We start from the raw sequence: 13,964 nt of genomic DNA, 5'->3' as shown, positions 1-13,964 counted from the left end.
GCTGTGGCATCAGCCTAGCTCACAGCAACCTCAAACTCCTGGGCTTAAGCGATCCTACTGCCTCAGCCTCCCGAGTAGCTGGGACTACAGGCATGTGCCACCATGCCCGGCTAATTTTTTCTGTATATATTTTAGTTGGCCAGATAATTTCTTTCTATTTTTGGTAGAGACGGGGTCTCACTCTTGCTCAGGCTGGTCTCGAACTCCTGAGCTCAATCGATCCTCCCGCCTCGGCCTCCCAGAGTGCTAGGATTACAGGCGTGAGCCACCACGCCCAGCCTCCAATCCACGTTTTTAGCTTCCTCTTTCCCTCCGTCTCCATGTGTACCAGACCATGTAACCCTACAAACTCCCTTTTTGCTTTGCTGACATCTCATGTCTTTGTTGCCCATCCAAGCTTCCTGTTAGAATTCTATCCACAGTTATAATTAATATATCTCTTGATTCATTAACGCTACCCTTAGTTCTCTCTTTCCATATAAATTTGCAGGTGTATATTAGTCTTTTTTGTAGCATATATTGTTTATATTTCTTTCTCTTACAGCCTTTTATAACCTTTTTCATTCCCATATCCTCCTTCACCCCCAATCTCTGATTACAAGTAGAAAGGGCACTAAGTTCATGGACTCTATTTGTTCTCGTACCTCTGCAGCACCCAGGACAGTATCTTGCATACAGCAAGCGTGGAATGAACATTTATTTACAGTTGCAGTTATGTTGTTCTCCTTACTGTCCACACTCAGCTTCATAAGAAAATTATATTAACAAAATATAATTTCTGTGGAATATAAATTGTATTTCACATGAGTAGTGTTGCCTGTCACATCATCACTAAAACCTTAAGAAAACAGAAATGTTTGCAACAAGTATTTTCAGATTTTCCTTGCTGTGATAACTGAGCACTTACTTGAAAGAAAGGATGGATTCAGTGTCTTCAAAATTACTAGTTTTCTAGGACTCACAGTTTTATTAGATTTAATGATTGGTTTGTGAGGTGGTTTAATATGTAGCATCTGCAAATGGTATACTGAAAAACTCTGAAAATGAAGTAAATCACTATATATGTATGTATATAAACAGGGAAGTGCACAGTTTTATGTCTTTGAATTTTATTTGTAATCATCATTAAACCACACTTTAAATCTGTTTATATCTTTCTTCAAGAAAAACCACCTTCAATAAAAATGTACAGAACAATTATTTCAGATAAAATGAAATTAAAACAATTAGCAGACATCACTTATATGTTTTATTGTTCCAAATATGTATATTTTCTAGGTGTACTTTACACTGTGCCTAAAGGTACTTAAAGTCACAGGATAAACATAGCATATTTTCTTGCAATGTCAATTTTACTCAATATAGATTTTAAAAATTGGACAATTTTATCTGATATAAATTTTTTTTAATTAACTTAAGCAAATATAACTATATATTAGGGTAGATTGCAGATTTGCTATGAAGTTTCAAGATAAAATATGAGAGAGTGCTTATTCATTCTCCTTTATTGTCGATTAGTTGGGGAAATTTAGAATGCTGTAATTTACTTAGGTAGATAATAGGAGAAAGAAACATTTTGAACCTTGTGTTTTACTTTATCCAGACATTTTCCTGACTTCCAGGCAGAAGAGAAAACACAATTAGTTGTATAGTTCTCACTGACTGAGAGAAATACGAGATTGTCTAGGAGAGTAGATAGTTTTTATGATACAGAATTTTAAGAAGAATCATGTTGCCTTGTCATACGACTTGATGAAAAATTTTATTTAAGTTTTGCAGAATTTGTAGAAGCAACTACAAATTGCTTTTCTTTCCATTTCTTACTGACCTTTCCTAAAAGCATTGCATTTGAGGTAGCCATGTTATAATCTAGTCCATGTCCTATTGCTTTATGGCTGTCTAGCAATAATAGCATAAGAGAAGATATATCTGCTTGATTGTTACAAGTTGTAGTTTTTAACCGTACATTCAGGAATGAACTCTGATGTGTGTTGGAAATACAGATATTTTCTAGAAAGAGCATTACAAAGACGGATATTTTCAGAAAGAACATTACATTCTGATAGAAGACAGATGCTCCAGGTGAACATCTTTGCCTGGAAATTAGTCTTGTTGAGTCTACATTTTCTCAGAAGAAAGAATTACACTTGCTTAAGTTCTCAAAGAGGTTCTTGTTTTGGGCTCTAGAAATCAATGTGCCAAAGAATGAGCCCAGAAGAGCTGTTTAACTTCACAACTATTAGCTTTACTATTGAACTTTTAATTCTTCTGAAAAGAGCCAAATAGGTAGGCCACATAAACATCTCAGATAATCAGTTGATTTCCATTAGCCACTTGACAGCTAAACCGTTCACCTTTTGCTCCCCAGTATTACTAAATATGCTTTCTGGCTTCTGAAGTATAAGAAGAAACTGGAAATCAAGAAGTCATTTATGGTTGAGGACCCAGAGATAGAGCTTTAGATGAAACTTGGAAAGCCTGTGGAATGGTCTCTTTAACCAAAAATAGCTTTTCCTTCAGTGACATATCAGGTTATTTTTGTTTTTCTTACATTATCAATCAGTTAAGAGATTTGGGCTTTCCTTCTGAAAATGTAGATTGAGGGGCGATTATTCATTTGAAAGGTGATGTGAATTAATTCATTCTAAATGCTTTATTTCTAATTCAGGTAAAATAGCCATATTGGTTTTTAAATTGTGGTTTACAATGGAGGGTAGTAAACTTAGGGGCTATGGTTATTTTTTATGAGTAGGCCTTTGGAATTATAACCCTGCTTCTATTCCTATGCTTAGAAAAGTAAGGAGATACGAGTGGCTCAGGAAAAAGAATTCAGAATGCAGGGGATATGCCAAAGAGAGACTGAGTGCTTTCTAATAAAGTATATTTTTATAATTTTGAAATAAGGTTTGAACAGCCGAGAGTTTGAGTTGAGATAGCCATTTGTGCCTCAAGATGTAAGGTTTCAGTGCCAAGTTATTAAAGGGTTAACTCTTTTTCATTTTAAACCTTGGAGGAAGTAAGGTATAACTGAAGGAATTTTAGAGAGAGGTGTATAAATTAAAGACTTTATTGTGATATATTATTGATTTAAAATAAGAAAGAACTACATCAGTGTAACTATACTTTACTATGTTGTTGGTAAATTTAGTAGTTCAGTTACATCTTGGGTAAAGCATCTTGTCTTCATCCAAGATGCCAAGTAGAAAGTTGGTTACAAGAAGATTAGACGAAGAAACAGATTTAAGAAAGTAAGAAACTAATTTAGAGTGGTTATAATACCACATAATGCCTTATATTGAAGTTATCTGTGTCATAACCCATCTCTTACCCTGTAGTGGAATTGCTTGAGGGCAGAGTTGTGTCTTTTTCAATTTTGAATTTTATGTCCTCTAGGGCAGTGTCTTTCACACATTATATTCTTTATGAGAATTTTTGAGCACATCACCTTAAGAAATAGTTGTTGAATATGCATCCATTGGAGACAGCTTTCAGAATACTGATGGTTGAGTTATGAAATCACTGCTAGGTTATATTGTTAAGTAGCCATAAGGCATGAAACTCACCTTGAATAGAGTTGCATGCATTATGACTTAGAGCTTGGCATTTATTTACAAGAGCATGGTTTCTGTATATATTTTTAAAAATGTGCACAGCATATGTTTACCAAGTAAATTGATAAGTATTTTGGGATATGTAGAATAGCATTACATTAGAAGCCAGTAATTTTTTTTCTCCACAGAGACAGAGTTAACAATCTAGACTTCTTGTGAAAGACTATTATTCCCAGCTACTTGGGAGGCAGAGGTAGGAGGATCTTGCTTGAGCCCAGGAGTTTGAATCCAGCCTGGACAGCATAGCAAGACCTCATCTCTTAAAAAAAAAAAAGGATCAATAAAAAAGTCTCACAAATAATCAGTTACTTATTTGTGAGAAGTGTTACATGAATTTACATGTGTTTTTATTTTTTTATGTTGGATGTGTAACTCATGGAATGGGAGACCTGTACAGTATTAGAGTTGATCCCTTAGTATATAAGTGTATGGTTTTAAAAGTAGTATTCCTGTATTATAAGAATTTGTAGAAACCAGTGGGGCCGTCATTTCAGCTCCTAATATCTTCTGTTTCTTGCATTTTTGGTATATATATCTATCTAGTGTTTTTCTTATTTTGTTTGTTTGTTTAACTTACATATATACTTTTGCTTATTCTATATGGTGGCTATCATAGCATACTTAAAATTGCATTTTGCTTTTATTACATGACTGAATTTTCAACTGTTTTAATGTCTTTGCAAGAATGAATTATTTAGTAAATATAGTTAGTAATTATCATTAGTTTGCTACTATTGAGCAGGACAATCTGAAAAGTTGTGAAAGCTTTGCAGATATGTTATTTAGTGTGCTAGTCCTGTGATTTAATGTTTTTATATCTGGTTAGTGGGGCCCCGATTTTAGCTTTTAAGGGAAGGAAGAAAGAAAGAAAAAAAGTGCTAGTACCTGAGGAAAAAACAAACTAAAACAAATGAAACTTAGTTTTGTGAAGTTAAGAACAAAGCCAGCCCTGCATTTACTAGGACTATGGAGATGTTTTGGAGAAAATGTTTGCTTTTTTTAATAACTCGTTTTAGAATGATTTTCATTTTCTCGTTTGATTTTTCTTCTCCCTGAATTTGCCGTGTGTTTTAAGAATGCCAGGCCAGAAACTGTCACTAATGATGATGAAGAAGCCTTAGATGAAGAAACAAAGAGAAGAGATCAGATGATTAAAGGGGCCATTGAAGTTTTAATACGTGAATACTCCAGCGAGCTAAATGCCCCCTCACAGGAATCTGACTCTCATCCCAGGAAGAAGAAGAAGGAAAAAAAGGAGGACGTATGTGTTCTGACAACACAGTCATTTCTACAGTTTATTTTTTATGATGTCACTCTTGTGCCTTGATTATATTTTAACTTTCGAAGGGAAAATAGAATAACTATAACTAGGGTTTATAAACAATATGCAGATTGAAAGAAAATGTTTGGTTCTCTTACACTCATTTCTTTTGGACACACTTAGAGAAATTGGACTATAATTTAAAAAATATTGGAAGTGTTTTATATACCATGAAAAAGTACTATAAAATATATATTTACAGAAAAATATGTATATATAATCAGCCCTCCTTATGTGGCTTCCACATTTGTAGAGTCAACCAACTTGGACTTGAAAATATTTAGGGGGATAAAAGTAACAGTGCAATAATAGAAAATAATACAGATAAAAATCAACATATAACAGCTATTTATATTACATTTGGTTGGGTCAGGTATTACTAAGTAATCTAGAGATGATTTAAAATATATGGAATGACATGCATAGGTTATATGCTATTTTATTAATATATAAAGAACTGGAACATGCATGGATTTTGATATTTTTGGGACGGGGTCCTGGAACTAATCCCCCATGGATACCAAGGGACAACTTTGTGTGTGTGTATATATATATACACGTGTATATACACACACACAGACACACCCGCATACAGTGTGTATAGAATCCTAATTTGACTATGTTTTACCAACAAACTTCCTAATTTTCTGACCAAAATTTTCCTGTTTTGTATTTTGGGATGGAGGACTCTGAAAGAGGAGCACAAGATGAAACAATCCTCCTCAGTAAATTGAGTGCTGCCTCTTCAGACTAAGCTAGTTGATAGTAGGGAGTCCAGGTTGACAGAAAATGTTTGATTTTCTTACACCCATTGCCTTTGGATAAACTTAGAGAAATTATGGGGAGTGCTCTTTAAAAATATTGGATGTATTGAGTGGATTGTGTAGGTCATGCAAAAGTACTATAAAGAATATATATTATGATTATTTATCAAGGGGTAGTGACAGTTCATTTTTTTTTTTTAATTTCAGAGCTTTTTAAGGCCATCTTCAGTTTTCTTTATGGCTAAATACATTTTTATAACTTGGCTTATTCTTCCTCATTTAGTAATAAAAATCTGTCTAGTGAGGTGCAATCTCTTAGCAGTGGAATGGGAATTGGTAGGGTCAGTAAGATGTAAGGTAATGGAGGCTTGTAGAGTTTGTTTTTTCTTCTTCCTCCATTAATGGGAAAGGAGAAGAATAACTAGACATTTATTTGATTTCGGTTGGGAGTAGAGGATGAAAAATCTTGCCCTGTGGCAGGAATTATAGGTAAATTTTGTTGGTATGGTTGTTTCCTGTATCTTAGAGGAGATGAGGGAGAAATTCATTCTGCTGCGATACCCTCCTTATTCCATTGTTTGTGGGGGTGTTGGAGGGATAGGAGGTGGTGGGTATTCAGAGGAATTATAAAGAGTGAAATCACATTTACTATCAAATAATTTGAAATCAAGAAAATATAATAGAAGTACTATATTGTTCACAGTATAGATGTATAGGGCATTGCTTTACAGAGTAGCATGAGCTCTATTTTTTTTTTTTTTTTTAATCTTTGTGGGTTTTTCCGCAGATTTTCCGCAGATTTCCAGTGGCCCCACTGATCCCTTATCCACTCATCACTAAGGTTCGTTTAAATTATAGGCTTTGACAATACCTGTATTTTACTGCTTAATTGCCAGATTTGTGTTTCTTTGTTTATCTGATTTTTCACTATTTAACTTCAGGTTGTTAGATTTGTTACTGTAGATGTGTTCTATTCATTTATTTACTTATATATTTTATAAGACCTATGCAAAATATCTAACATTTAACTTTTTATGTTGATGTAGATTGATCTTGATTCATTCCCTGCTGTCTCCTCTTGTTTTTAGGAGGATATAAATGCTATAGAAATGGAAGAAGACAAAAGAGACCTGATATCCCGAGAGATCAGCAAATTCAGAGACACACACAAGGTAGTATTCTTGTTTTTTCACTTGATACCAATCTAGACTTTTTACAGAATCCAAAGCAAACAGACAAAAAATTCAACCTTACAATAGAATATTATTTTAAATGCATTTTATAGGCTTGATTGATATTTAGATAGAAACAAAGAAACAGAAGACCAATACCATATTAAAGTGGTCCTTGACATATTGTGCTTAGTTTTTTCAATTACTGACTACTCTGCAGTCATCTCACTTTAATATGAATAAAAGCTAACTTTATCTTTAGATTTCAACATAAACATCAAGTTCAGAGTTAAACTAGATTCAAGGGGGCAGCAGGATAACATACACTGTAGTGTATTTCTGGGGGCAGTTATTTAACTTAATCTTAGGAAAATCTTTTCTTTAGAGCTGAGATTAAAACTTAAGATTTATATTTGTGTAGATTTAAGTTGAGTGGGGGAGATTTTTAAAAGTAGGTCAGTGGTTACCAGACTTACCAAATTTTAGATGCATGGAAGAACTGTAAATTCCCATAAAGCTAATCTATTCATTGACCCCCACCATTATGATAGAGATCATATGGTGACTAATGCAAGATGAAACTCTCAGCTTGGAAAGTAACAAGGAATAGGATGTAAGTATGAGCTTCTGTTTTTTATTATATTTATGGATGCCCCCTCAGAAAAATATGCAAAGGGGTAACTGGCTTGGAAATGGGTATTTGTGCATAGTAAATCCCACTCACGAGTTTTGCCTATTTAAAGCTTCTCTCAGTGACAGTGCATCTCTGAATGTTCGCTGGTGTTGAAGGTGATGCTTACAGATGGTGATATGCAAACATTGCATGAAATGTATTTTGGTGTTAGAGGTAATAAAGTGTTGCTGGTTCTTATTCATAGACTGAGAGATCTTAAATTCAGTGAAATGTTAAATGTTCCTTTTTTATTCAATCTTATTTTTTCTTATTGCTTTTAAAATCCTAAGCTGACAATTATTGCCAATGAATCAATGCTGCTGAACACTTATTATCAAGATGCCCAGCCCTAGCTCATGTACACAGTGCTTTTTCAGAAATTAAATGTGTGAAAGCACAAATGTGTAATTTTCCCAAAAGTAATTTTGAGAGTTGAAAAGGTGGTCTTTGGGAAGTAGTTTTAGGGGAAAACTTTTGGTTAGATACAATATTCAAATTCAGGGCTGAGTAAGCTTAAAAATGGTATATAGTTGTGTGTGTGGTTTACCCCTTTTTTATTTTTATTTATTTGTTAAACCCTGTCATGTTATTGTTAAATTGTGAGGAAATCATGTTTTTAAAAACTAATTTAAATTGTGTTTGCTTCAAAGTTTGAGAATCTCTTATTTCACTGGGGGGAATGCTTTGAATTTCCAAAATGTGTTTTAAAAATAAATAATCAAAATGGAAACCAAAAACAGTTCTTTTTATTGGGTGGTGTGATTAAAGGGGATGTTTGAAACTAGTAACAAAAAATGAGCTCAGTGAACCTTTGCATGTTTTGGTATGAGTTTATTAAATAACCAGGGACTGTCAGGGTATCAGCGTGGCAGGGGGCGTCCATTTACAGCACGGATGAGTCTGAAGAGAGAATAAGGTAAGATTTATGATTTTTTAATCTGTCCTTTCTTCTTCATTACTTTCTTACATCTTTTTAGGTTCACTTCATTTTCTTTCTCCAGTCTTTCCTAAAAAATACACATATATATGCTATATATATATTCACACACACACACATATATATATATCATATATAACCTTTTAGAAAAACATTTAGTACGGACTAGATTCACTCATTTTTTCATTTATTTAGAACCAAACTTTTGAAATGAGGTCTGAAACAAATTGTTATTTACATAGCGAATAAACGTAGCACAGTGAATAAGTGAGAGTAAAAAATTGAGGAATTCTACACATGAAATTAATATTGGAAGAGCTAAAATAATCTGTAAGTATCTATTATTTCAGAAATAAACAAATTTCTTTATAAGTGTATGACACTGAGGTAAGTTTTATGTAGTCTAGCCTCATATTACAATATAAATTTTTATGTTTCATTAGAACTGTTTCAGAAATGAGATTTTTGCCCCTTTAATAGCTTTCAGTTTCTGTCCTCTTTCAACCATTTCTTATTTCTTCCTTTCGTAGTTTCAATGTATTCAGTATTGGCTTTGCCTGCATTCTACTTTGATACAGACTGGCACAGCAGCTGAATATATTGACCTCTCATACATTAGCTTTTCTTTCATAATCCTCTATCAGTTCTCTGATCCATGAGCAAGAGAAAAAGAGTATCTAACAGGTAAGATTGTTTTTTAAAGTTGTTTTAAATGCTTTACATGACTGAGAAAAGAAAAATGCACATTTTATTGTTGCGGTTTAAATTTCATTTCAGTGGAACTAAACATGGAACCAAAGAGATAAATGTGTTTTGTTTTTGTTTTGTTTTACCTGTTTGGGGTATTTTTTTTCTTAGTTTGAGTAGAAACCGTGTGGTACACTGGTAATCTTGTCAGGGTACAAACTTGGTCTGACATTGTTATTTGGTTTATTTGTGAACCATGTACTTGCTCTTCCTCCCAGAAACATAGCTTGTAGGCAAGGTTAATCCAGTGTTGGCGATCCATGTCCTAGCACAGCATCTGTAAGTTAATACACAATCGTTCCTTCCAAGGATGAATTTATCATTGTAAATATATTTTTATTGTCTTGCAGGCATAATGGGTATAAATATATTGCTTTTAAATATTTTTAATGAAAATATTACAATTATTTACATTTTGCTTGAAGTGAGTGATTTTTGAACTTTTTGTATTTGGTGGGCTGTCCATCTTGTCATGGTGGGAGTAAATGTTTCCATACCTCAGAAGGCAGATCTTGGCTGAATTCAGCTTGTGTTTCTTTTGGAGGGTGGGCAAAGCAGAGGGCAGAGATTATGTAGTTGCATTACAGTGACCTGACTCTCCTCCCCCACCTGCCCTTTAAAATCCTTAACTAGTAACGTTTAGGTAATGGGAAATCTGAGGTTATAATTAGCATCAGTAGTCTCCCTGATTTACAGAAATTCATAACGGGCAGAATTAAATTTTAGCCATGTGATTGTATTTGTAGAACGTATTATGAACCACTACATTCCTCATGGTCATTTTAGTTATTACATAGTCATTGAGTGGTCAGCCACACTTGACACAATCTCCCAGCATCCAAGATTGGAGATTCCTGGTCTGTGTAGAGTATATGGTTTTGCACGAATTCTATCTAGTCTTGTGATTGATTCAGTTTAATTTGTCAAGTAAAACCACAAGTATTTAATATTAAAGTACCAGTGGTTTGGTGTTTTTGTTCTCAGTATTGGGCATTGCGCCGGGAAAAATCTCAATACTGGAGCTACAGAGTTAACTCTAAAAGTACTTTTATTGGTTTCTAGAAACTGGAAGAAGAGAAAGGCAAAAAGGAAAAAGAAAGACAGGAAATTGAGAAAGAACGGAGAGAAAGAGAGAGGGAGCGTGAAAGGGAACGAGAAAGGCGAGAACGGGAACGAGAAAGGGAAAGAGAACGTGAACGAGAAAAGGAGAAGGAACGGGAGCGGGAACGAGAACGGGATAGGGACCGTGACCGGACAAAAGAGAGAGATCGAGATCGGGATCGAGAGAGAGATCGTGACCGGGATAGAGAAAGGAGCTCAGACCGTAATAAGGATCGGAGTCGATCGAGGTAAGGCTTTATAGAAGCTACCGTTTCTTATAGCTTTAATAGAGTTACAGGCTAGCCCTCTGTAGGACCATTTGCATTTATGTGATGAGGGAATTTCCTTAGAGATAACAGTGTTACACACGGATAACATTGGTGAAAGTAAAAATTTCCAACTCTGATTAGCTTCTGTCTGAGGCCAGTTTTTACAGAAACCCAGGATGCACCAGCTAACTAGCCACGCTATTTTGGGCAGATACGATTCCCTGCTGTCTCTCTGGGTTTGTGGATATTTTTTCTAGTTGCCCTTTCATTGAGGTGTCCTGTATACTGAGAAATCAGCTCCAGCACCACTCCTTTTAGCTCCTGGTGTATTTATGTGATCCTGTGGCCTAGTGGACTGCCAAAACTTACCTTCCTGGCTTTAAACTTATTGTCTATTTCTAGCTTCTGTTAATTTCACTTTTCATTTTTTTATCTTTTATTTAAAAATTTTTGTCAGGCCGGGTGCGGTGGCTCACACCTGTAATCCTAGCCCTCTGGGAGGCCGAGGCGGGTGGATCGCTCGAGGTCAGGAGTTCGAGACCAGCCCGAGTGAGACCCCGTCTCTACTGAAAAATAGAAATAAATTATCTGGACAACTGAAAGTATATATAGAAAAAATTAGCCAGGCATGGTGGCGCATGTCTGTAGTCCCAGCTACCCGGGAGGCTGAGGCAGTAAAATCGCTTAAGCCAGGAGTTTGAGGTTGCTGTGAGCTAGGCTGACGCCACGGCACTCACTCTAGCCCGGGCAACACAGCGAGACTCTGTCTCAAAAAAAAAAAATTTTGTTATATTGAATTCTTTTGATGAGTCATATCATTATTGAGGAATACAGTAGAGCAAAAATGAATGAGGGAGTAGAGAAAAGAGGAGGGAAGAGAGAGAAGCTCACCTTTTTTTAAGCTGGTTTTAAAATATATATTACTGTGTTGCAGTTTTCCACTTTAATTCACCATGTTGCTGAAACTGGAAGTTCAATCTTTAGTGGGCATTAAAATCCTTAACTCCCATCCTTCCCTGATATAGCCATTATTAAGAATTTAACATGTATAAACTCAGTATTTTTGCCCAGCTACAGTGGCTTATGCCTATAATCCTAGCACTTTGGGAGGCATAGGCAGGAAGATTGCTTGAGACCAGGAGTTTTAGAACAGCCTGGGCAACACAGTAAGATCCTGTCTTTACAAAAAAATCAATCTTTTAAAGGTTCATGACATACGTATTCATAAAAAGTATATCGTATGTGTGTATCTAATTGGATCCCTGACATTATACACACACACACACACACACACACATTCTGCAGTTTGCCCTTAGCACTGTGAATTAAATATTTGAGAACTTTCGGTGTTCATACATATAGTTCTAATTTATCTGTGCAGCATACCAAGATTCTCTTTTTCTCCATGTTTGCCAATAGTATAGTCCTTGAATCACTAACATTTAACATGTTTATTAGTCCTTCATAATTCTTTTGGGAATTAACAATTTTCCTTTTCTTTCTTCTTCTTCTTCTTCTTCTTCTTTTTTTTTTTTTGACACAGTCTCACTCTGTTGCCCGGGCTAGACTGCAGTGGCATCCTCCTAGCTCACTGCAGCCATCAACTCCTGGGCTCAAGCAATGTTCTTGTCTTACACCCCGCCCGAGTAGCTGGAACTACGGGCATGTGCTACCATGCCTGGCTAACTTTTAAATTTTTTGTAGAGAATCGGGTCTTGCTGTTGTCCAGGCTGGTCTTTAACTCCTGGGCTCAAGAGATCCCCCGCTTTGGCCTCCCCAGGTGCTAGGATTATAGACGTGAGCCATGGCACCCAGCCAATTTTCCTTTTTTCTATTGTATACTGTTACGTGATTGACTAGTATTTAGTATTTCATTAATATTTAATTAATCATATAGTTTTTCAGTACTTTATTATGTGTACTCAGATTTTTGGTTTTGTTTTCTGACATAGCAGTAAGCAGTAACATTGACTTTAGAATGTAATTCAGAAATTTGGGGTGCAATTATTAATACATCTTTCTGATGAGTTTACAGTTCTGCTGAAATTGAGCACTAAATTCTGTCTTGTGAGTTTGTGTATTATTTCAAAATGTATATTTGTCCTTTCCTTTGGTCTTTATGGGAAAACACAGTAGACTGAATTTTTAAATCTTTCGTTTACATAGAGAGAAGAGCAGAGATCGTGAAAGGGAACGGGAGCGGGAGAGAGAGAGAGAACGAGAACGAGAGAGAGAACGAGAACGGGAGCGAGAGAGAGAACGAGAGAGGGAACGGGAACGAGAAAGGGAAAAAGACAAGAAACGGGACCGAGAAGAGGATGAAGAAGATGCATATGAACGAAGAAAACTTGAAAGAAAACTCCGAGAAAAAGAAGCTGCTTATCAAGAGGTAAATTGAGGAAGTGCATTTATTCTTAAAGCTGGAATACTTAGTGTGCTAGTTAAAATTTGTGGCATCTTTTATGTAAATTTTTAAAGCTTTGAAAATTTCTTTTTTAGCGTCTTAAGAATTGGGAAATCAGAGAACGGAAGAAAACTCGAGAATATGAGAAAGAAGCTGAAAGAGAAGAAGAAAGAAGAAGAGAAATGGTAAGATTCTAGCTTAAAATAAGTGATTTTTCAGATAAAAATCAGATCAGATCTTTGCTGTTAACTACAAGTAACTATAATTGAAATGTACAAGCTTCTCAGTTTGAAGTTAATTTTTGTGGATTTCAAGCAATCTTTGGAAAATTTCAGTACACCAAAATCTTTTTTCGTGCCATTTTTCAAACTTTTACTGCAAATAAATAAAATTATCTTTTTGCATACCTTCAAAGTAAATTCATCATAAAGCAATATATAAACAATTTGTAGAACATTTTTGATTAAGAATCTGCAATATTTGGCCGGGCACAGTGGTACATGCCTCTATTCCTAGCACTCTGAGAGGCCGAGGCAGGAGGATTGCTTGAGACCAGGAGTTCAAGACCAGCCTGAGCAAGAGTGAGACTCCATCTCTACAAAAAATAGAAAAATTAGCCAGGTGTAGTGGTTCATACCTGTAGTCCCAGCTACTGGGGAGGCTGAGGAGGAGTATTGCTTGAGCCCAGGAATTTGAGGTTGCAGCGAGCCACTACACGCTGGCCCAGGTGACGAGAGTGAGACTCTCTCAAAAAGAGAAAAAAACAACAACAAAAAACCCACAAATCTTTAGTATTGAATTAGTACAGTGCATTTCAATGAAACAAATGGTGTGGTGAAAAGAATTACTCTTATAAATCAAAATTATTGTTTGTGTATATAACATTTGTGGTTTATCCTTATGCTACCACACTATCTTTTCTTTTTTTTTTTTTTTAGTGGTCGCTGTCAAGTTAGGGTCTCACT

At 35.4% G+C, this 13,964-nt stretch overlaps 1 protein-coding gene across 2 annotated transcripts in view; it reads left to right on the top strand.

Annotated features, from left to right (window-relative positions):
* The window catches only part of RBM25 (RNA binding motif protein 25), a 48,238-nt gene that overhangs the window by 22,673 nt on the left and 11,601 nt on the right, over nt 1-13,964 (top strand). For both annotated transcript variants that reach the window (XM_045564436.1, XM_045564426.1), the window contains 6 exons: nt 4,687-4,872; nt 6,484-6,537; nt 6,785-6,868; nt 10,288-10,574; nt 12,762-12,984; nt 13,095-13,184. In XM_045564436.1, coding sequence (XP_045420392.1) covers nt 4,687-4,872; nt 6,484-6,537; nt 6,785-6,868; nt 10,288-10,574; nt 12,762-12,984; nt 13,095-13,184 — 924 coding nt within the window. The remainder of the gene's footprint in view (nt 1-4,686; nt 4,873-6,483; nt 6,538-6,784; nt 6,869-10,287; nt 10,575-12,761; nt 12,985-13,094; nt 13,185-13,964) is intronic.

The sequence above is a fragment of the Lemur catta genome, chromosome 1, assembly GCF_020740605.2.
Source record: "Lemur catta isolate mLemCat1 chromosome 1, mLemCat1.pri, whole genome shotgun sequence".
Classification (NCBI taxonomy): domain Eukaryota; kingdom Metazoa; phylum Chordata; class Mammalia; order Primates; family Lemuridae; genus Lemur; species Lemur catta.
This window is presented reverse-complemented; position numbering and strand designations above follow the sequence as displayed.